This window comes from Lonchura striata, chromosome 10 (genome assembly GCF_050655825.1).
Source record: "Lonchura striata isolate lonStrDom1 chromosome 10, ASM5065582v1, whole genome shotgun sequence".
In the NCBI taxonomy this organism is placed as follows: Eukaryota; Metazoa; Chordata; class Aves; order Passeriformes; family Estrildidae; genus Lonchura; species Lonchura striata.
The window spans coordinates 10,720,465-10,743,076 of NC_140712.1; the positions used below are offsets into that span (position 1 = coordinate 10,720,465).

The 22,612-nt window shown below is 40.4% G+C and overlaps 1 protein-coding gene across 1 annotated transcript; it reads right to left on the minus strand.

Moving 5' to 3' along the window:
* Positions 1-2,603: 2,603 nt before the first annotated feature.
* FAM81A (family with sequence similarity 81 member A) lies at positions 2,604-21,594 on the minus strand. The gene is made up of 10 exons (XM_021532029.4): positions 21,243-21,594; positions 18,923-19,311; positions 17,530-17,597; positions 15,922-16,195; positions 15,000-15,118; positions 9,953-10,082; positions 8,724-8,830; positions 7,485-7,620; positions 6,916-7,111; positions 2,604-6,522 (listed from the first exon to the last, which is right to left on the minus strand). The coding sequence occupies exons 3-10, from the start codon at positions 17,574-17,576 to the stop codon at positions 6,383-6,385; spliced, it is 1,149 nt and encodes a 382-aa protein (XP_021387704.1). The 5' UTR covers positions 17,577-17,597; positions 18,923-19,311; positions 21,243-21,594; the 3' UTR covers positions 2,604-6,382.
* Positions 21,595-22,612: the final 1,018 nt, after the last annotated feature.

Consider the following 22,612-nt stretch of genomic DNA (forward strand, 5'->3'; position numbering starts at 1 on the left):
GGGAACCAAGCTGTAGTAATGCAGGGGGAGGAGGGCTTTTTGCCCTGCTGTGGTGTTTGCCGTGTGGAGTTCTGCCCCACTTGTGTCAGGCAGTGCCAACCTTTCCCCAGAAGACCTCAAGGAGACTCACCCTTAACTGAATCTCTGTGTTTGCCCTGGTTAATGGATTTGTCTTAACGAGTGCTGTCCATAAGGCAACATCTTTTGACTTAGTGAAATAATTTGTATGACTTTCCCTGGGGCTTCCTACCTGCTGAAATGCTTTCCAGAGCTGTCAGTTCTTGCAGACATGCAGCTTGCCTGCCTGCCTCTGCCTGACAAGAATAGTGACATCAGGTGGCAGTGGGGCCTCAGGGTCAGAATAATACTCAATTCTTTTGTCATTTTTTACTCTTTTTAATTTAACATGGTGTGGAAATTATTGCAGTCTGGGAAGCCTGATAAATGTAAATAATTAATTTACCACTAGGTAGTTGACTAAAATTAAGGGCACAGAGCTATAGATAATGGGCCCAAACTAGCCCAAGATCTATCAGGAGATTCAGTATCCCACCACTGTACTCTGTCTCACAACGTCACTATTGAATTTTTCTTATCTCCCCTCCCTCTGGAAAATGGAGTATATTATTAAAATAAACACTGATAATATTATACTGTTCATTTTTTGTCTTTCTAGTCCACAATAACTAGAAAACCCAAATGTTAAGATTTTGCAGTAAATAAAAGATCTTTTCCAAACTAAATGATTCTGTGATTCTAAGATACCAGGAGACAATACCAGAGACCAGAAATCCCTTTTGTTTTTAACCATAAGACATTATACATGCAATGAGGTAAGCAAGCAGTTTACACCGTGAGCTGCCACATTCATTTTAGGAAGATTAATCTCAGAAAGGAAAGCATATGTGGAATTGGGTCACAGCACTTCACATATTCAAGCTTGTGTAAGATACAAAGTGATCAATCCCCGTAAGATCTTTGTAAAGTGAACAAGGTTTATTATTTATAATAGTAAACAGGCTGGCATTTATCTTTTCAAAGCATGGCAGTGGCATAAAGTATGTTTTAACTTTTGTTGTTTCCAGTTATTTGCATTTTAAAAGCTCTGCTTTGAATCATTATACTTTTCTTGAATTTAATGATTTATGTAAGACAAGATACTTGGAATGTACTGGAATTACAATTCTCAAAGCTAGTGAGGAATGAAAGAGCACGGACAACTTGGAAATTCAGTGTTATTTATGCAGCTGTACATCTACTCTAATATGCAATTATTGAACCTCTAAGTTATTCTTAGTGGAGATGGCAAGATCACAAAGGCCACCTGGCAGGATGGATGCCTGCCTTACTGTCCTGATACCATCAGGAAGTGGCAGCACAACAATGAGACAGCACAGGCACTGAAATATGCCTTCACTGACAGTCTGCCTCAACTTCACTCACACAGAATGGAAGCTTGTTTATTGTGCTGGCGTTAGAAAAGGAGCCTTAGCAGAAGCTGAGGTCAGGTTTAATGAGAGTCACTCTTTGGAGTATGAGCAGTACATGTTTTATTGTAATTATTTCCTACTGGAAGCAAATCTCCTTTCTCCTCTCTCAATTCCTACTCACCCTCCCATACATTTCAGGTTTTTTGTATTATGACAATTACTATTCAATTTTCTCCTTAAACTTGATCCTGGTTCTCTGTACATCACTGAACTCAAAGCATGTTTTCACTGCTCAGTGCCAAAAATGTCAGGGCTCTCTCACATATTTTGTGATGTTTGAGTCTATTCCACTGTATTATCTATTGAGATAATCCTTGCATGGATTGAGAGCAGCTCTTTGTGCTGGACCCAGAGCTTCATCTGCTAGTAAGTGTTGAGGTTATCCTGTGCTCTTTCAGCCCAAGCCAGTCTCAGAGCAGGAGGCAGTGCTGGAGGAGCCTCTTCTGCACATCTGCAGCAGCACGAAAAGCATATCGCTCTTTCAGCTGTACATGCTTTAAGATCTAGTGCTCGATTTTTTTTCTGGGTTTGGGTGTTTGTTTGGGGTTTTCTAATGGTTTGTGTTGACCATAGTTCTGCTGATAGAACAGGCAGCAGACAGATTTGGTCCTCACTCAGCATTCTTCAAGGACTGTCTAAAGAAGCATCACAATCACTCTCAGAATATTTTACTTAATTTTTATCTGCCTTTATTGTGATTTTACAGAGTGATGTCTTTAAATTTTTTTTTTTTTTTTTTTTTTTTTTTTACTTTTGTCAAAGTACATGGTAATACTTCCAGCCCAGTCCCAGGGGGATTGCAGCATCTATGGATCCCACAGGTTCACCGAGACCCGTCCTTCCCTTGCCAAGAGTAACAGTGACACCCTGTGGCAAACTGGGCAGAGGCCGGGCGCCCAATTTCCTTGGTTCCTTTCAAATTTGCCTCCGAGTTTCTCACCCGGCAGGGAGTGTGACAGGAGGAATTCCTGCCCTACACATAGGAGGGCTTCATCAGATTGTCATCCATCTCTTAGTGGAAGACTTGTCTAATGAGCAGTTTAATTCTTAGATATAGAGAACACTCTGCTCCAGATGGCCAGATGCTCGTGGAGGTGGAACACAAAACAGAAATTGAGAAAAGAAAATTTTGCATTCAGTTTAAATTGATGTTACAGAAATATACTGTTCTTCATTATCATTCATACTGCTTTTCTCTAACATGGCAACAGTCTATTGAACTATATCAGATTGTAATGACAAAGATATCCACAATATAAAGGTATCCACAACACAAAACTTACTACATGAACAACTGCAGGTGGAAGTTAGGGTCATCCTTTCAACTTCTTACTTGCACCATTCCTTTGGTTTGGTTAATGAGTATAAACAGCACAATTGCTCTGTAATTACTGACATCATTCCGATTCCAGCCAAGTCCTCACTGCACAGTACCTTGGTTCTACTGTGTTATCACATGCTAATGTACAAGCCATGTACTCCAGTTAAACATTTTCCAATGAGTTTAACTTACGACATTCAGTATGTGCTACATAGCTGACTGAATAGTATGGTCTGCACACTGCAAGTGTTTTAAGCCTCATGCATGTGAAATAGCTGGCAAAAGAAAGATTTTAAATCTTCATGAGAGCAGACGGTCTGCTTTTGGCTGTTTTGGAGGTTTTGTGGTCGTGGTTTCTTTAGGTTGGATGCTGCTGGTTTGGGTTTTATATGGGTGTAGGAAGGAGAAAAAAAATAAGAAATATTGGGCAAATATCCCTGTGAAGTTTCATTTGAATCATCTATTATACACAGATTGCCTAAAAAAACTAATGAACATGCAGGAAAGAATGTAATAAATTAAGTTTTGTGTCCTGTGTGCTTGAAATGTAAGGCTGTTATGTCTTGTCCTAGTTTATGTATTTGGGTGGCAAGACAATCTTCTTCAAGCAGTGGAATAAACTGCATTAATCAATGTCTTATTCTTAAAATATTGTTATAAGCAAGTTACAGAAGGGTTTATGGCAAATATTTTAGGTAGAGTTGGATCTATTTCCAAGTGGAGAGGTGGAGCAGATGACTTCCTAAGGCTCCTCCCAGTCCTTCTTTTAGTGAGTTTATGGTTGTGTCAGTGAACTTTGTGATTTAAACAGTATTTTGTGCACACCTAGTATTATACTTTTCCAAGTCTCATTCTGTGCCTCGAGTGCCCCCCACACAAACACTGCCTCACTCCCTTGTTCCTTTTGTGGCCTTGGCAGGCTTGCACTTGGTGCACTAACCCGAGACTCACAGCATGAGCGCTACAAAGAAAACACATTACTTCCACTATCAAAAGTGGTGTCCCTGAAGGACTGGAACACAGGAATCCCATTGGACATCAGCATGGGAGGAAAAAGAAAAGGGGCAGCTGTGCTTTCAAGCACTGCTCTTTCCTTCTGTTTGGCTTTACAGGACCTCTGCAGGTCAGCTTCCAGAATCAGTTTCCATTTGGCAAAACCAAGCTTCCATAGCTCGGGGACTGCAGCACTGCCCTCATGGCCTCACAGATGTTCCCCTAGGGGATGCTGTGTCTGGGGAGAGGATTTGGCCCTGACATGTTAAGATGATCAGAGGATACTCTCCCTGAAGGACTCCCTTATCACATGTGAGCACTCCCTGGCAGACAATGCCCACACCTCATGGCTTGGCACTTCAGAGTTTGAAGACACTGCTTGACAGTAGGTCGAGTATCATTTTATTTGGGCTTTTACTTATTTGCTTTAGCTGAGATTTAGGCAAAAAACATTTTTAAGGCAGAAAAAGTAAAATTGGACAGGTTTCATGTGTTGTTTTATATCTGGATCAATCACACAAGATTTTTACAAGAGAAACAATTCAGTAAAGTCATATATATATATATGTTTCTGATTCCTTGTATGCTCTTCATATCATACCAGATTTTCTTGGGTACAGACTTTCAATTACAGAATTTAGAAATTATTCTGGTTTTAGTCTGTCTCTTTTTGTTTCTTTCTCTGTTCTTTTCTTTTTTTTTCTTTTTTCCTCTTTTTTAATAAAATAGCAGTGATAGCTTTTCTACTGCACATGGCTAAATATTTAAGAATAAATAGGAATACATACAGGAAGATTGAATTTTGAAGACAATTCCTGAGAAATACCTACAAGCATTTAATTGTCTCTCTTTAGGGAACTGGGCTTTCCCCTTAGCTGCCATTGTAAATATATTTCACAGGACATGGATGATAACAAAGCTGCCTCTGGTATTCCTGGTTTGTATCAGGGAGTATTGGGAGCCAGAGCTGCAAATGCCTGATGTGTCTTTGAGACTGCAATGACATCCAGCTATTGAGGAAGTGAATATAAACTTAGGTGTTAATCCTGTAAAGATGCATTTACATGATTTTTACACTCTACACTGACTTACTGAAGTTAATGACTGTAAGTTCTTGAAGCAGTTTTCAAAATTCTTTGTTTTATATATGGTGACTCTGTCGACCAGAATGGTTTTTATGGAAGTGATATTTGCCAGTGATTTTCCAACTAAAAATATATTTTTCCAATACTAGCTGAATGAAAGGTCAATTAAGGGCAGTGTAGAGACATCCTATTAATTTATTTAGGTTAACAATACTGTAAATTCTGTAAATTAATATTATTTTTGTATATTAATTACTGTTAATAGTATAAATTAATAGGATTCAGGATAAAGTCTTTTATTTTTTCATGAGGGTTTAACCCTGCATGGCTTACAAACATGAGGAGCAATATATCATGCTATGAATGACGAAGTAAAAACAACATATATTTTTTCCCTATCTAGATAATATGCCACATGAGTGCTGATTTTCATATGTAATCTCATCTGGGAATGGAAATTATTAATGGAAATAATGTGAATGCAAATAGAAATTTGAGTCTGCTAAATTATTAAAGTCTACCTAAATATGATTAATCAATTTTTTTACTTCAATGAAAATTTCTAAGGAGATCATAGACTGCATTTTATTTTACATTAGAATCTCCAGACTAGGTTACATTATCACCTTCTTTTTAGTCTTCAAACCTTTCTAAGTTTTTATCAATATAATGAAGCAAGTCATAGGAACACATGCCTAGTAAAAAATACCCTATATACATCTTTTACTTTGTGTTAACTCCCCTTGGTTATTAATTTTAAAAGGTTACAATACTTAAGACCATGTAACTTGTTTTTTATGTTGTTTATGAATCATCTAAGTCTACAACTACATTATATAACACCACCTAGTTTTCACACACAGGATATTTGCAAACCTAAACAAAGATTTTCTGATGTTGTCTTGATTTTGAAGAGTAGTCTGTTTAGTGCCAATTTTGTCTTCCCAGGAAGTTGATAGTAGAGAAAGTCACTGTAAAAATGTCTATTGATTTCAACTAAGTAATTTGTATCAAGGTGGAGAACCTTGCCAAATTCATATGAAGCAAATGATAGCAACTTGTCTTTTTTTTTTTTTTTTTTAAGGTGGAGGGGTGCAGGTGCATATAAAAGCATATAGCTGCCTGATCAAGCCTGCAAAACTAGAATGCCTTTAGCAAACTAGGTGCCAGCTTCACCAATGTATTACTCCAGTTTTACACAGTGCTAAATTTCCTAACAGCAACTGGAGTGGTGCAGTGGCAAAGCAGCACCTCAGCTCCACAGGCTCACTGCCAGTTATCCAAGAACAGCTTGTATTTACTGCTGTGAGCAAACACCTGTGCAGCAGCAGCAGCAGCAGCAGCAGCAGCAGCAGCAGCAGCAGCAGCAGCAGCAGCAGCAGCAGCAGCATGTCATTTGGTACATGCAGGTAATTGGCATTACAGACTGGAACAACACTGGAGTCTGCCTAGTTAGCCAGGTAAACACTAATCTTTCAGACAAAATCTTGCAGTCATGGTCCAGCTTCTCCCCATCTTGGAACCTCCTGCTTCATTTGGTGGATTTGCTTCTGGAGTTCATCTCTGTCCAGCTTCATTTTTGCTTCTAGAACTTGCCGTAGAGACCCAATGCTCTCATAGATGGCTGCAAACCCTAATTGCAGGTGAGAATTAAATTAGTTCATCATGAGGAACAAGAGTGTCACATCATTGCTATCAGAATGCACTTCCATAATGCCCTGCTTTGCTCTAGGAACACAGCAAAAGTTCTGAAGGAAAATGGGGTGTAACTGTGTGCTGTCCTGATGGCAGCCCAGCTATGGTTGTGCCTGCTCTGGAGAGAGCACTTCTAAACTGGTTGTCACCCCTTATTGCTCTGCTTTTTGCACTTAGTGAAAATCCTTCTTAATGCCACAGGTGTAGCCATTACATCTGCCCCCAAAGTATTTAAACTACTTTGATACAAGCAAAGACATTTTGCATATTACTGTGAGTGGATCACTATCACCACAATTCAGAGTAAAGAACTGGATAACTATGGTCCTACCAGCATTAACTTCAGCTTTCATTTCTTTTATATCTTCATTTATCTCATTCTGAAGTTTGATAATGCGAATATTTATCTTTTCTTCAGTCTGTTTTGCTTCGTGTGCCTCCATGGTTATCTTCTGCATTTCTTCTATTCTCTCAATTTTCTCTGCCATTTGGTTGAATTTCATCTCAATACCTCTCTCACTCATTTCCTGGAGCCGGGAAACAGAGTTTTAATTATTTACTCTGCATGTGGAATAACAGTGGCCTTTTTTAAAATATGAAATAGATACTGATTTATCATCTTTTCGCTGGAATTCAAAATGTAAGCAATTACAATTTTTCATAAGATCATTTCAAATTACTTGATTAGTGTAGGTTAAGATACTGATCTATTTAGCGGTGACCAGATTCATGTAAAGATTCTCAGGTTGTAGATATTACATTTGATATCATTGAAGAGACTTTGGCATATTCTGAGGCTATCTGAAAATCTTACTCAAATAATATCACATCATTTTAGTTATTAATAATGCTCTTGAATGCTTCCTGAGAAGTATTACAGGACATTAGAATGACACTTACAGTGCCTTCCTTAAAAGTCAGTGAGAGTTGATCAATTTTTTGCACAAGCTCCTTTTCAGTCCTTCCATGTTCCTGTTCCAGCCAGCTCCGTGCAGACAGAATCTGATTGCTGAGCTCCTCAACAGCATCTTTTAATCTAGGAGCACAACAGAAATGAGCAGAAACAAAAGAGAAGAACTGGTCATTCAACAGTGACTTTTTTATGAACATGTTCATAAAAACACAAAATGTCATTTTAATACATTCTTCATACCATATTAAGGTGAGCCTTGAATTTTAAGTATATTAAACTGGATATGGTAACATTGGTTTTGAAAATAAAGGTAAAAGTTCACAGCAAATTTATATGAAACACATTACAAAATTTGAATCACAGTAGATGAAAATTCTTTGTGACACTGAAAACAGAATATGGTCATCCATCCAGATTATAAACTTTATGTCCATATGTATCAAATCTGAGAAAAGATTTGGTCGCCTCTTATTCTGGTGACAATGCTGGTTCCTGCAGCTCCACTTACATTGCCTATACCCACCTCAACTTTACACCAGCCAATTGTGCCAGTGAAGCTGCTTCTTTTCTCCAGTGAATATGTGAAACCTGCTTTGCATGAGGATGGTGATAGGTAGTAAAAAATGAGGATGTGGATGGGTTATACCAGGATTGCTACTGAGTGAAATGCCTGGACAGGAGTTAACATTTGAATTGACTATAAGGACCCCATGTAATATCTGGTAGTACAGAGTATCTAATCACTAATAATGTAGGTATTTCAGTTATATTCATGTTTGAAGCCAGCTTAAAGCAGTAGCACTCTGTGAGTGCTGTGCCTTGCTTCCTGCTTGCTTCAGTTGAACTTTTTCCCCTGCTCTGGACAGCCACCTCCAGCATTCATTGCTTCAGACACTTCTTACAGAAAGGCACCAGGCCACTCTGACAAAAACCCTTAATTGTGCCCTTTAATACAAGTTCTGCCTGAGTACTTAACTAGGAACTTAACATTTCAAAATTGCCTAACCACATCAGGGCAGAATTCTTGGTGAAAGCAAGTTCCTCTTGACCTCTTGACAGCCAGCTTTTGTAATATCTGTGCAGCAAACACACATATTCATAGAGGTTCTTGCTTTTATAGGCCTGAAGATTATACCAGTTAGACTGGGAAAACTGAGGCCAGACTGGGAAAACAGAGGCCCTACTCCCAAGGTACATGGCAGCAGCAAGGCTTCCCAAGCACGCACTTAGTGTCCAGAACTTGCAGCTGTTGGTTGCTCTCTTTGTAGGCAATCTTCAGCTTTGCTTCTTGTTGCATTATCGATTGCTCTACTCTGCTCAGCAGATGAGAAATCTGAAACAAATTTCAGAAATCACTAGTTTTCAACAGCATTTCAGCAGTTTCATTTGGGGCATTTTCTTAACAGTAGAGGAGGTCTAACAGAGAACTCACTTTTGCTAACATTTCAAAAATTATTGAATTTGCTTATTTTGCTTTATCATTACTATCATACTATCTCTCAATATGAAAGTATCAGCATGTTGAAAACTGTAAATTTTTTTGCCCTAAATAATGTGAATAGTTTCACCTTGAAAATCTCTGCCTGATCCCCCCTTTAGACAGCTGAATTTGCATGATCCATACATCTCCAAGTTGCCAGATAATCAGAATAAACAAATGCCAAATCAGTCCACCAGTACTGAGGGATGTGCTCCATCACTTTGTGTGTAAGGGCAACTGCAGCGGTAGAAGTGCTGGGTTTAACTACAAAAGATTATTTGTCACCAAAACAACCATCCCACTTTCTCAAAGCATACTGTTCTGGTTCACTACAAGATGCATGGCAACATGCTCCTGGCATGCTGATATACTACACTGAGGCTTCTGAGAAAGGCAAAGTTAATTTTAGCCTTTTTTTTTACCCACCGCAAAATGAAGATGTAAAATACTTTTGTTGACCAAGAAAATGGGAAGGCCTTGAGATGTGACATTAAGGAAAAGGATGCTTCATATCTCCAAGTCTCTGCTTGTATCTAGTGCTCACTTCCATTCTCAAACCCAATGGAAGAGAAACCTGAGAGACAGATTGATGGATTCACAGAACCCAAAGCCAGTTTTGTTTTGCAGACCTTCAAAAATTGTGTTCAAATACACATAGAATCATCTGGGAAGGCCAAAACATACAGCAAGAGATAAAAAGGTTTGCATTGTTGTAGTTTTGTTGAGCAGGTGCCTTTACAAACTATTCCTTTCTACACAGATGCTGCAGGAAGAAATTAAGGACCTTTTCCAGTTAGAGCACTACAGTAATGCATCTAGGCTCCAATGGTCAATGTAATAAAGACTGTGAGCAGATACACCTCTCCATTTGTAAATCTGTGACCTCCCAGGATAATAATTAACAGTATTGGAGACTGTGTGAATTAGACTAGAACTCTTACCTGTACAGGAATTGCCTTTGTCTAAATACCATACCTGTATTTCTGCCTCTTTGATTTTAGATTCTAAGATCAGCTTGGAGGTGTGTTGATCTTTACTTAGACTCTGAAGTCTTTCATAAGTAATTTTATGCTCTGCAGACAGCCTGGCTAACCCAGCATCACACCTGTTTGAATAGATAAAAAAAACAAAGCACCAGCCAAATAGAATATAAGGTCCAGGGTTTTAAAATTACCCATTTCACACTGCCCATTTCTGTGGAATTCCTGGCTGGCTAGGGAAGCAATGTCTTTTGAGACTGCAAGAATGGTAATACATCTCATAGTGTTCAGCAAAGAGCTCCCAAAGAGACCGGAGTGTCAAGTCGTCTGATAAACAAATTCCATTGCTCTTGGCAGTGACATGATATGGGTAGGCTGTCTTATCACTCAGGGAAATCACATCAGAAATGCAAAGATGCAGAATTTCATTTCCGTGTCTTTTTGTAATACTCTAGAAGATATCTGATAAGGTGTGTATGCATTCCCCTACATGATTAGTAGCCTAAATAACTGAGGACCATTATTTCATTATTGTAGCTTTGCATTTTTATTTGTGAAATAGTAGTACACAGCTAAAATGTGTAGTTAACAATGTGGGGCAAATTTTATGGTTCTTAGTCTTTATTTAGGTGAATAAATAAATTGTCATTGAAAGCAATGGCAATTTTGTCTCAGAAAAGGCTGTAAAATGAAGTCCTGGAACATAATAATTATTGTTTCCCTTTGTCACATTGGAGCACTTCTTGATGCTGTAACATTTTCAGGGTAAATAAAACATGTGTGTTTTCTGCCAGATTTTAAAAATAATTTGATCAGGTGGATTTCATCTACAGTAATGCATTTAGGGCATTAACTGAGCTGTAAAAATATGAGTACTGTGATTTCAGGAGTAAGACCTCTGTGAAGTATGACTCGTAGGGTTTTTTTGGGTTTTTTTGGTTGGTTGGTTGGTTTTTGGTTTTGTGGTTTTTTGTTGTTGTTGTTCTTTTTTTTGCTAAGGGGAAATATGTAATTATCAGTGTTACCAAATTTGATCTAGGAAACTGATGAGGAACAGACAGCAGTTATAACTTTAGGGAGAAAAAGGCACTAAAATGAAACAAGCTGAGGCATGTTAAGTCATTATCTAAACCAGTGACACACTTTGTCATCTTTTTAGTCACATTTCAGTTTGAAGGCTTTCATTTCAACATGCGTTTTCATTGCCTCAGTTACAAGAATTGCCATTATCATTAAACATGAAGGGAAAGTCACAGCTAAAATGACAAAAGGAGCATCTGCTTATTACTGTGATACAGTTTCAATACGAGAATAATCAGTAATGTAAAATAGGCATTATAAAACTTGAGGAAATTAATTTCTAGTGTAGCAGTTCAGCATTGTGAGACCTGTTAGTAGTATCTGCAGGGAGCCTGGCCAGGGTTTACATAGCAGTGAAAAGCTTGTAGGGCTCACAATCAGGCAGCTTCTTTAGAAAGATAAGAGAAGCCAAATCTCTCCATGTCATTACAATCAGAGAGAATCATAGGAATGGAATCATCTTGCATCTTGTCACCAAAAGGTTGTGGTTAAAAAAATGGTTAGTTTTGTTTCTCTGAGGCATGTTAGAAAATATAAAAAGCAACAGCTTTGAAACTACTGAAGCAAAATAAATCAGCAAGCACCTGTGAATGTTTTTGAAGTAAATTAGTGTTGTGGGTTTAATCACAGAGCATTTCTCTTCTTCATGGAATTCAGTTATGTGGTCAAAGGGTTCATGTAGTTCCATGGTAACGGAAACATTAATATTCTGACTATGTGAATTTAATGTCTGCCTGGTATGCATAGATCAGATTATTTTGGTTTATCTTCTATATCTGTTGTATACACTCACAAACATGATTGGTTTTGACCTGGAAGAAAATATTAGTGTTCAGCATCAAGGAAATCAAAAGACAAGTAGTTACTCCATTCAGTATCTGTGGGATAGATCAAATGAGAACTGCCAGTACTCTGCAGCTGGCTGCTATATGCATATGTTGTAATGGTATAGAGAGAGTTTTTAATGTTCCTGGTTTATTACAACAGGAGATGTTCCAATTAAAATGCCAGTGTTTCAGTGAAAAACAAGTAGCTGGAGAACAGGTAGTGAAAAGCAAGTTGCAATGCCCATGGGGGCACTGGGCAAGAGCAGCAGAGCTGGTGGATTGTGCTGGCCTGGGGCAGGAAGCCCAGAGCTGCCCTCGTGGTGCCACCTCCCACACAGCATGGGCCAGGGAGCAGCACATTTACTGCTCCTGGGGAGATTGTCAGTGTGGTGCAGCCCAGATGCATCAGACTCATAATCTGTGCAGCAGGAAAATCTGCCTACGTGTAATGAGTCCAGGTTGTCTGAAATGAATCAGTTCTATAATGTAGATAAAAAATTCATCTATATATGCAAAGTAGGTCCAATTTGAACACACATAGTTGCCATATCTCCGGATGTTTCAGCTCTCAGGAAGCTTTTATGAAGAGCTATTGCTATCATTCCAACCAGGCTGCTGGATTTAAACTTTCCATACAAATGCTCATTATCCACAAGTAATTCTCTAAATAAATGATAAGGCACTAATGAATTTTATGATCTGTTATCACTAGAAAAAGAATTGGTAAATATGTATAATATAAAATTGACAGCATAAGAGAAGGAGGCTGGAGAATATTATCTACTGGCATCAACCTAATTTTCTGCTAATGCATTGCTAAAATTTATAGAGATTATATTTTTTCTTAAAGTTAATAATAATGGTGATTTTTAGCAATAATTCAGGGCTGTGATAATGCTTAACAAATTCACCAGTAAACTGTGCTTATTGAGAAAAGATCCAGAGACATGAGCTGTAATGTGTAGTCTGTCACCTTCTGATAGCAGTATTAGTTGATTCTGTGATGTGAGTGAGGTATGTTGGAATCTCACTCCTGCAGAGCAGTTGGGAGTGTGGTTTGGGGCTGTGCTCCAGAAATGCATGTGCTTGTAGGGATCCTTTGTTCCCATCATTAACAGCACTAGCCCTCGAGAAATAATGAGATAGTTGTTTTATGATATATTGACATGTTACAGAACAGTTGGTGTTAGGAAATAAACACCCCTCTCTCCAATATGGAATTTGAATAGGATGTTTAGTATGCATGAAATTACTGGAACTGAAATTTGAGTTATGAGATGACAAAGGGCTCATGCTTTGGGATTTACTGTCTAAACTGATTCCCACTGTCCTTCTGCATGCTGCCAGCCTGGAGCAAACACAGGACTCAGAGCTACTGCAGCCTGAGCCTCTCAGTGTACCTTTGCTGTGGCTGAAAGCTGATGCACAGGAAGTTGGTAACCCACACTACCTTGATCGTGTTTCTCATGTTTTACTCTGAACTCATCTGAAAGCTAGCAACACTAGAGGTAAAATTACATTGAGTGAGTAAAGTGTATTTTATATAAGGAACATTTGCTAAAGCAATCAGAAGGTGTTCATCTCAGGGAAAGTCTCTGTATTGTGCCAAAGGCAAAACAAACCACTGTCTTGACCATAATCTCCAGTTAGTGCTACAATCATTATTCACTGGAACACTAATTTCAAAGTAGAATGTTCGTAAATAAAGGCAAATGGCTTTCTCTAATGGACCACTGCTTTAAATTGTTTTCTCATAAAAGGAAGAATTTTTTTTTCCTCATTCAGAGAATTTTTTTTAAGAGAACATGCTGAATAGAAGCATAGAATGCAGTATGGAAGGTAGCAGTTAAAGGGCAATAAACTGATTATCTTACAGGAACGAATACAAATAACCTGCATTCATCACACAGTCTGACATAAGGCACATGGGTATAATCTCATTCAATTTGCAGATAAATTGCAACCCAGTCACAGCACAAGGGTGGTGCCCTAAGGAAATAAAGGAAGAAGCCCTGGCACAGCTGTGCCCATCCCCACCCTCTCACACCAAGTGCTTGGGCCAGGACAGGGCCCTGCAGTGGCACTCATGCCAGCACAAGTTTCTTCTCTTGAGTTCCCTGACTTAGGACAAAGGCACCACATTCTGCCTCCCAAGGTGTCAGTAACAGTGCTGCTCTGTATAGAACCCCTCTCAGGATGTAGTATGATCTCAAAGTATTTTTATAGAAAGAAGCAGGAAGATCTAAGCATGTACATTTTGGGGGGACTTCTCAGCAGGATATATATGTGTATGTGTATCTCTCTATAGGTTTTTTTCCATCAATTTTTTGATTTGAAAAAAATAAACTAGTTCATTTGTGTTTGCTAAAGAATAGTGCATAACTTAATAACTATTTAATTTTTTTTGAGACCTCTAAATTATCTTCTACAAAATGGGCAAGCATAAATCCACCGAAGTTACTACCCAAGAAGCTGTAGGCCAGGTTATGTCCTTTTCCTGTAGCTGTACACATCTTCTGTCTTTTGTGTTCAGCTTTACAGGCACTTAAGCAAATGTTGTGCTGGGGCTTGTAAATGTGTCATTGATGGCACAGCTGAAGTCTGTGTGGCCGCAGAATTGTAAGCAGGAGCTTTGGGCAGCCTGTGAAACCTCTGTCACTGTACAGTTTTCTGTTCCTTATGTGTCATGTAGCCCATGTGGGATTTAATATGGCTAACCGCTAACTGAATGTGCAGATTTTTACTTCTGAAATATATGCAAAAATGTGCAACTGTTTTGTTCTTCACAAGTGCAGATTGTTCCGTGCTGCCTTTATAATTGTGCTAATTAACGTGTTTCAAAGACACGAGTCTAACCACAGCACTTTTTAAAAGCTGAACCAAATCCAATTTCCCAGGGAATTTGAAATAATTTATTTAGAACTAATTTCAGGAATCTTAGGAATTAAGGGTGATGTTGTCCAATTTAATATGTAATACTGGAAGGCAAAGTGTTATTATTCATTTTCTTGAAAATGCAGAGCAAAATTATCCTTGGGATTTTGCCAAAGTTTAATTCAACCCATTATCATTAATACTTCGGGATTAAAAAAGATTAGCTAGCCCCCAAAACACAGTTCCCATGGGGACTTTTACCTTGCAACTCTTCCCCGAAGATCTCCTAGGCCAGAAAGCTGCCGCATTTCAAGACTCTTCAGGGTAGAATTTGTTCCATAGCTGAGATTGTCTCTGACACGAATCTGTTCCTGCAGCATCTACAGAACATTCATATGCAAATAAAACCCCAGTATGTCACATTTAATGTACACTTTAAATGTCACTCATTATTTTTCAGTAACTCTGTCTTTGTCAAACCAAGACAAACTCAGTATCCTCAGATACCGTTTTATTATTGCTTTTTTCAAAGCTTTGTCTTGTAATGTACTAAACCAGATATCTTTTAGGTATTCTATTATTTCTTATTATTAGTGTCCAATCTGCACACAACTATCATAATATATATAAAGCATAACTTGACAGTGAAATGGAGACTTAAATTTTTTTTTCTCCTTTCATTTTCCTCACCACACCCCTGTTGTTCACTGCAGCAGAGGTCAGACATGAAGTCATGTGTCTGCCTAGGATTAGGTCACAAAAATGAGCACTTGGGTTTGGTTAATTCATGTCGTCAGTGAGTCGGAAGGGAAAGAAAGTTTATTATAGAGCAAAGGCATTTCCTAGTGTTTATACAGCACAGCCTTTGGACTGAAGTTGAGCTGGGTATTAGTGTCACATTAATTCATTTTTTCAAGATTTTCCAGTGCAGCTTTTGAAAGCAAGCTTATTAGATCCACAAAGGCTCCTGTGTTTATATGCTAATATCCTGTGCTATTTTCATAGCCACCGAAAGAATTATGTAATTTGCAAACACTTTTTCAAGTTGTAAAAACAATTTATAAGCTTACAGGATCTTCAGACCTTGTCTGACCTTTACGTATCCCGTGGTAATCTTTGTTAGGAAATTAGCAGCAATAAGTAGCTGAGATGGCGTTAGTGCTGTGCAGCATTCTTGCCATACCTCGATGTCCCGATTGAGCTGCCTCACTATCGCAGTAATGTTTCGGATGTGCTCCTCCAGGAGTTGCCTTGCCAACCGGTCACCCCCCCCTTTGTTCTGCATTCTGTGCAGCGTGGAAACAATGTCCTCCTTAATGCGAAAAGCGTGTTCCACAAGAGCCGCTGTTGTTTTCTCATGGCTCAGGATTCTGTCCTCCAGCTGATCCACCAGGCTGGCCGATGCCAGCGGGACCGCCGTCAGTGCCTGGCTGTGCAGCGGGATGTTTCGGACCCGTCTGGAGGGGGGGAATAGCCACATCTTGTTAAGTTCTCACACAAAACTCTGCGATGCCTTTGCACTGGAGACAGTGTGACACTGCCTGAGTAGGGCAGTGCTGGGGAGAAGCCCTAAAATACACCCAGAGAGAGTGCCCACTGCTACCCACAAATAAATGGGTGCTGTGCTGGCTGCTGTGTGTCTTGTACAAAGGCAGGTCAGGCTTTTCTTCATGGCCTTTAAGGAAGCTTACAAAAGCATGGGATCTTAAGGAAAGGACACTAGCATAATAAAAGTAGTTACAAATCGGAACTATAATTTGATTAAGAGTCCAAATTCAAACCCTTCTACTGAGTTTCAAAAGTAATGTTATTTGTCTTTACAGTTTTCAGGCTTAATCAAAACTGTAACAGTTGAAGGTGGGTATTGAAACCAGATCAGAATTTAAAAGGAGTAGCTTGTGTCAATCCCTTTTCTTTCTCTATAGCTAGCCTGTAATACCACACAGAAGCTTGTTCACCTGCAAACTGGACAGGAGCATATGTGCGCATGGAAACTGAGGTGAGACCAAATTTATGACAAGCTTCTCATAGGCTTAGAAGTTAAATTTCCCCCCAGTTTAGCTTACATTTGGGTACCTTCAATAATTATCTAGATTTTTGAAGAGTGCTCTGCATTATATAGCTCACATAGAAAGCAGTGGAGCTCATGGGTGCTGAAAGTAATAAAATGAGGCTGGTAATGCATGCAACCTTTTCCTGCTACTATATTCTGTAAAGAATAACAACATTTTCAGAAGCATAAGTGGAGGATACAAGTTCAACCCCACTTCAGAAAAGGAGATATTTTTCCTAGGAACTCTTATTTACTGTGTATTTTCATGTTGTTTCCTGTTAATGAGCCAAATTAGCAGTTCAGTTTGACCATGGCTGTGGAATCCTTTGAACCCTTCAGGGAAATCCCCAGGGCCTTGCCCTGGAAGAATATACCATAATTTTCTCCACCCAGGCTGAAAGAGAGGACTTATTGATAGAAATGTATGAGGATTCCAACAAAGGTCACTTTTGGCTCTGTGTTTTCACAACTCATTCCATGCTATTTGAACACTGGCTAGAGTGCTCTTGGACTTCTAGTCAATGAGATTTAAGCTATGGAATTTCTTTGGGAAATAGCTAAGTAAAAGCTTAGTAAGGGCTTGTAATTTGGGCTATGATTTGAATGTTTATGGTATTTCACTTTGCATTGTACATTAATGACAAAATCCCAGGTCACAGCATTACTGTATATAGGGAATTAAGAAATACGTAATACTCTGCATTATGAAGATTTTTGGTTTTTTATTCCAGACTGTACCTTTCAGAAGTGGCAAGAGTTGGGAAGATTGGGCTTCGGTGGGCCATTCTCTGGTCAATAATTTATGTCTGTTGAAAAAGTACAAATTGAATTATTGAATAGCTTATATCTGGTACTGAAATGTCGTAAAGCTTTTGCTTTAAGTGCACCTTTAAGTTAAGTGTAATATTATGCTGACACTGGTGATCTTGGCATCCAAATATTGCTAATGCAACATATGCAAACAAAAATTAATACAAACGAATGAAGACTAAAAACTGCTAAAAAGCTTTTTATAGTGAAAATTATACTCTTGAAAAGACAACGTTGACAGCCTTGAAACTGAAATCTGCTGTTGACCCACAGAATTACTTTGGCAGGGCAGAGGTAAACGAAGTTATTGTCCCTAATCTTCTACTGGTCTCTGACATCATTAATCAATCAATAATAAAGTAAGGTCTACAGGATGATCATAAAACTTAAGAAAATATTGACTGGAGAATCAAATACAAGTGTTTCATGACAGCAGATTATTAGGGGCAAGATGTTTTTTTTTTTCATAAAAGCATTAGCAGTCAGAAATGTAAATAAAATGTGTGACATCAGCATAGTTTGTCAAAATTGAGTCTTATATTAATTTGTCTTCATATCTAAATAACCACACTTTATGTTGTAAGTAAAATCTTCTGTGTTAAGAATATAAAGTCTGGTTTTAATTTTTAGACACAGCCAGCCAGACTGTGACAGACATTGCAGCAGAGTAGGTCTATTAAATTGCTTCAGAAAGAGATTTTAGTGTCTTACTGAGACCAGTACCTGGCTCAGCAGCTTTGTCCACTGACAGAAATTAATGAAAAATAGATTAGCCTCAATCAAATCGAACTAATCTCCTCTGCATAAAACAAAATACATTTTTAAGTATAAAGAGAAATAGTATGGCCTGAGCCTGATCTCCTTGGGAACCTAAAATCCTCACTACAAAATAAAGGCAGATGTATGAAAAAAAGCTTACAATTGCTGATGAAATCCTGTGCAATGTGAGAAAGATAGGGTTATGGAAATACATTAGTCAAATATCGATAGTGAAGAAGCAATAGGGCTACCCTCTGAGATCTCAAAATGCAATGCATGTTTGTGCTTTAGAAATGTATGAAAGCACTGCCTGAAAGCAGAGAGCAAACATTGTCACAGTGTGTGTGTCCTATTTATAGCACAGTGCTTCAGAAACTACAAATTAGAAAAAAAAACAGTTTTAAGAGAAGCTGGGTTGCTGAGCAGCAGTGACACCAGACAGGAATTCAGGAGGTCTGAATTGAATTCCTTGCTCAGTCTCTGATCCTGTTGACTTTGGACAAGTTATTTCTGTGACTAATCACTCAGTTTCCCTATATGTAAGAGAGATAACCATACCTACCTCCTTGTTTAGGTTCTTACATGGCTATAAGCAAAAAGCACAGTATAAGAGCTGGAGGTCATTGTGGTGACTTCTGCATTCAGAGTCCTGCACAGATACTGAATGTCCAGTTCTGCAGTCTGCTCCTCACACTCGTCATTTCCCAGCTGCTGGATTTTTAAGGAATGCCAGCACTCTGCAAGGGGTCCCTCCTGGTCACACCACCAGACTGCAGCAGGTCACGTCACCAGGCACCCAGTTCTCAGTGGCCTGAGATCTCTGGGCTTTAACACATTTTAACCATCTTGATGCATTGAAGCTTTTAAGCACAATTTAGCTGTAAACACAGGAATTATCCCACTGATTTGGGAAGAGTTATGTGCACGCAGCAGCAAAGCACTGGATCCTACCTAGAAAAACAAAGAACAAATATTTAACTCTATACATCTGGCATCATCTTAGTGAAATTTAGTGAAATACACCTTAAAAAACCAGCCAAACAGTGCTTTAGTCTCACAGCCTTCAGTACTCATCTATTATCAGTTGGAAAATAATGTTTGCAGCAAGCTAAGCATAGGTTTGTATGAAGTCTTAACTCTTTCTGCCAGTCTACCATAAGAAATGCAGCTAAATGTAAATATCTGGAGTAAGTGTGGCTATGAAACAGAAGTTACACAAATGAACTTCTCATTCATTTCTCTGTGCTCAGTATGCAGTGAAGCATCTCATCAGATACCAGATTTCTTGATCTGATCCAACATCCAGAAAGGGTCTAAGACTTTGGCAGTTGTACAAAACTTTCTGCAGTTTGGAGATATTTGCAATTAACAAATAGGTGTCAGAACTAATGGCAAATTCCTTTTCTATGAGTGTAATGCCAACTTACACTAGTAAATAGAAACCATAAGATGTTCTATAAGAGGAGTATAATTTCATGTGGCTCTTTCAATGGCAATAAACTGGGGTCAAGTAAGATACCAGTTAAAATACTGGTTACAGGTGCTTGATTTTATTTTTTAAATAATGTTGTTTCCTGCTTGATACTTCTATAAGCAATTTAAGTCATGATGTAGTAATGCAATAAATTTGGGTTGACTGATTTAAGTTGTTGAATATTCCAAATATACTTGTCACATGGATAAGATACAAGTTTTTTCCTATTTGGAAATTATATGCCTGATTACCAGAAATAACAGTTCACTTGATACTTAAGGCAAGTTTTCCATACAAATGTGCAGTGCTTCCTTAGTGTTTCTTTAAATCACTCACATAAGATGTGTAAAATCTTGGGGGAACAAAAACAACATCCATGGGATGTGATGAAGAGATAGTTGTAACAATGCGCAGTTCACTCCTTGCTATTTGTGCTGTGGTATCCCTTCCCCACTTCTCAGACTGCCTTGCATGTTTATTTTCTATGGACTCTCCATTTCTCCTGTTTTGAATGATAATCATACCTGTAGTGTTTGGTTTTCCATCTTCCATTATAATCTACAACTAATGCTGTAATGTCTGCGCACCTCAGAGTGTTTTTCACATTCATTCTCACAATATGCCTGTGAGGTAGGAAGCATTATTATCCCTGAACATACAATTTCCTTCTATTGCTGGTAGGGAAGTGAAGCACGAGGCGGGCTATGTGACTTGCCACAAGTCACACGGGAATCAAAGGCAGACTGAAATACCTGCCTCGGCAAACACTTTAATCACTCTTTCCTTCTTAAAATAGAAACCGCTTTGGTTGCTGCACAGGGAGCGTGTGACGGCACCGCCCCGGGAGCCGCCAGATGCTTCTCAGCGTTACTCTGAAGTGCGCTGGGGCAAAGCTTCGGAGTAAGCGAAAAAGTGCCTGTGCTGCAGCTCAGCAAAGGGATGGGTCGGAGCCCGGCGGCTCCGGAGAGCCAGAGCCGTGCCGAGCCCCTGGGCGCGGCTGTGGCACTCGTGAACACGCGCGGCGCGGTGCGAGCCGGACGGGCTCCCCCGGCAGAGCGGTGACCGTGCCCGGGGCTCCGAGCCAGGCCGGGGGCTCCGAGCCAGGCCGGGGGCCCTCTGGAGAAATAGGTGCGATCGCCCCGGTGCCGGCCCGTGCCGAGCTGCTGTGAGCGGGGGGATCGCGGCGGAGCGATCTGCCCTGCCCTGCCCTGCCCTGCCCTGCCCTGCCCTGCCCGCGCATCGGCCCCACCGGGGGTCCAGCCCCCGCGGTTCGGGGGTCACCGGTGGGCACGGCGAAGGTTGCGGCGACACGGGTGTATGACAGCCGACAGGACACCGCGGTGCAGACACCACTCTACGGCCATGCAACACGGGGGACAGAGCCGGGACAGCCTCTGCGCTCACTCACCGGTGCTGGCTCAGGGCAGGGCAGGGCTGCCCGCCGCTTCCGCGCATCCCCGCCGCCGGCCGAGCCCCGCTCCGCTCCGGGCGCGCTGCCGCCGCAGGAGCGGCCGTTCCCGAGCGCTGTGACCGCCGGTGCGCAGCCGGGGCTCCGTCCGCCCGCCCTCCCGGCCGGCTGCGCGGAGAGGATGGGATGAGATGGGATGGGATGGGAGCGGAGCGGCCGCCGCAGGCCGGGCTGCGGGAGCGGGAGCGGTTGCCAGGACGCCGTCACCATGGGAACGCGCTGCCGCCCTGGCGGGGGGAGCCCTTCGCATCGCCCCCTCCTCGCAGCTATTCCGCGGCAGTGCCGATCCTGGGGAAGCGGGGAGGGACGGGAAGGACCCCGCAAACAGCGGCGCTCCCTGCGGCACGGGGGGCGAGCGGCGGGGATGGAGCGGGGGCCGCGCCGCGCCTCCCGCGCCAGCAAACGCCGGCCTCCAGACAGAAAGTTCGGTGGTGACGAACAGCGGTGACTCGGAGTTTCTGGTGGTGCAGAGGAGCCGAGAGTATGACCGAAAGCATGGGTTTTTCCAGAGCCTGTATCAAATCCTGTCAGAACACATTATTAAAATCAATGACAAATATTAGTCTTGTTTATAAAGTTTCCATGTTACATTTTCAAACAAGAGCTAACATGCAGCTTCAGTAAAACTTCATATATCACAGCAAATAAGATCCATCTGCTTGCACAGCAGAGGCGTGTCAGCTAAGAGAAAGTATAACTGGAAAAAACAAAGTCCACAGAGGGTGTGTCTGCCTTCACTTTTGTTCCCTGCTTGTGTCATTCCTTGGACTTTCATACAACCACCTTGGGTAAACAAAGTGTAAATGAAATCTGAGAAGAAGAAACTGCATCAGCTCACTCTGAAATAGCAGGTTGCCTCTGATTTTAGTTAAAATTCATGTGACATCCCATACTGTTGTATAGGAAAACCATTCCAGGACTAAGGATTTGATAGGTGTGAAGGATAAAAGGATTACACCATGCACATGCTATTGTAAAAAGCAAGGTGGAGTCTGAAACTAGATTGACCTATTTATTATAAAGTAGTTCCCACATCAGAGGATCAGGCCAGAGAGAAAACTTGCCATAGGTGCTTAGAAAACTATGAACTGGGAGTCAAAAGACTGTAGGATAATCCAGCTTAGAATGAATCCCAGGAGAACCCTTGTCCAACCTCCTGCTCCAAGTGAAGTGATTGATGAGGCCAAATGCAGTTGTTCAGGGTTTTACCCAGCCTGCTCTTGAAAACCTCCAAGGATAGAGTCTGTCCAGCTTCAGTGGACAGCCTGCTCTCATGCTTCTTGGCTGCTGAGGAAAGAACATTTTCTTTA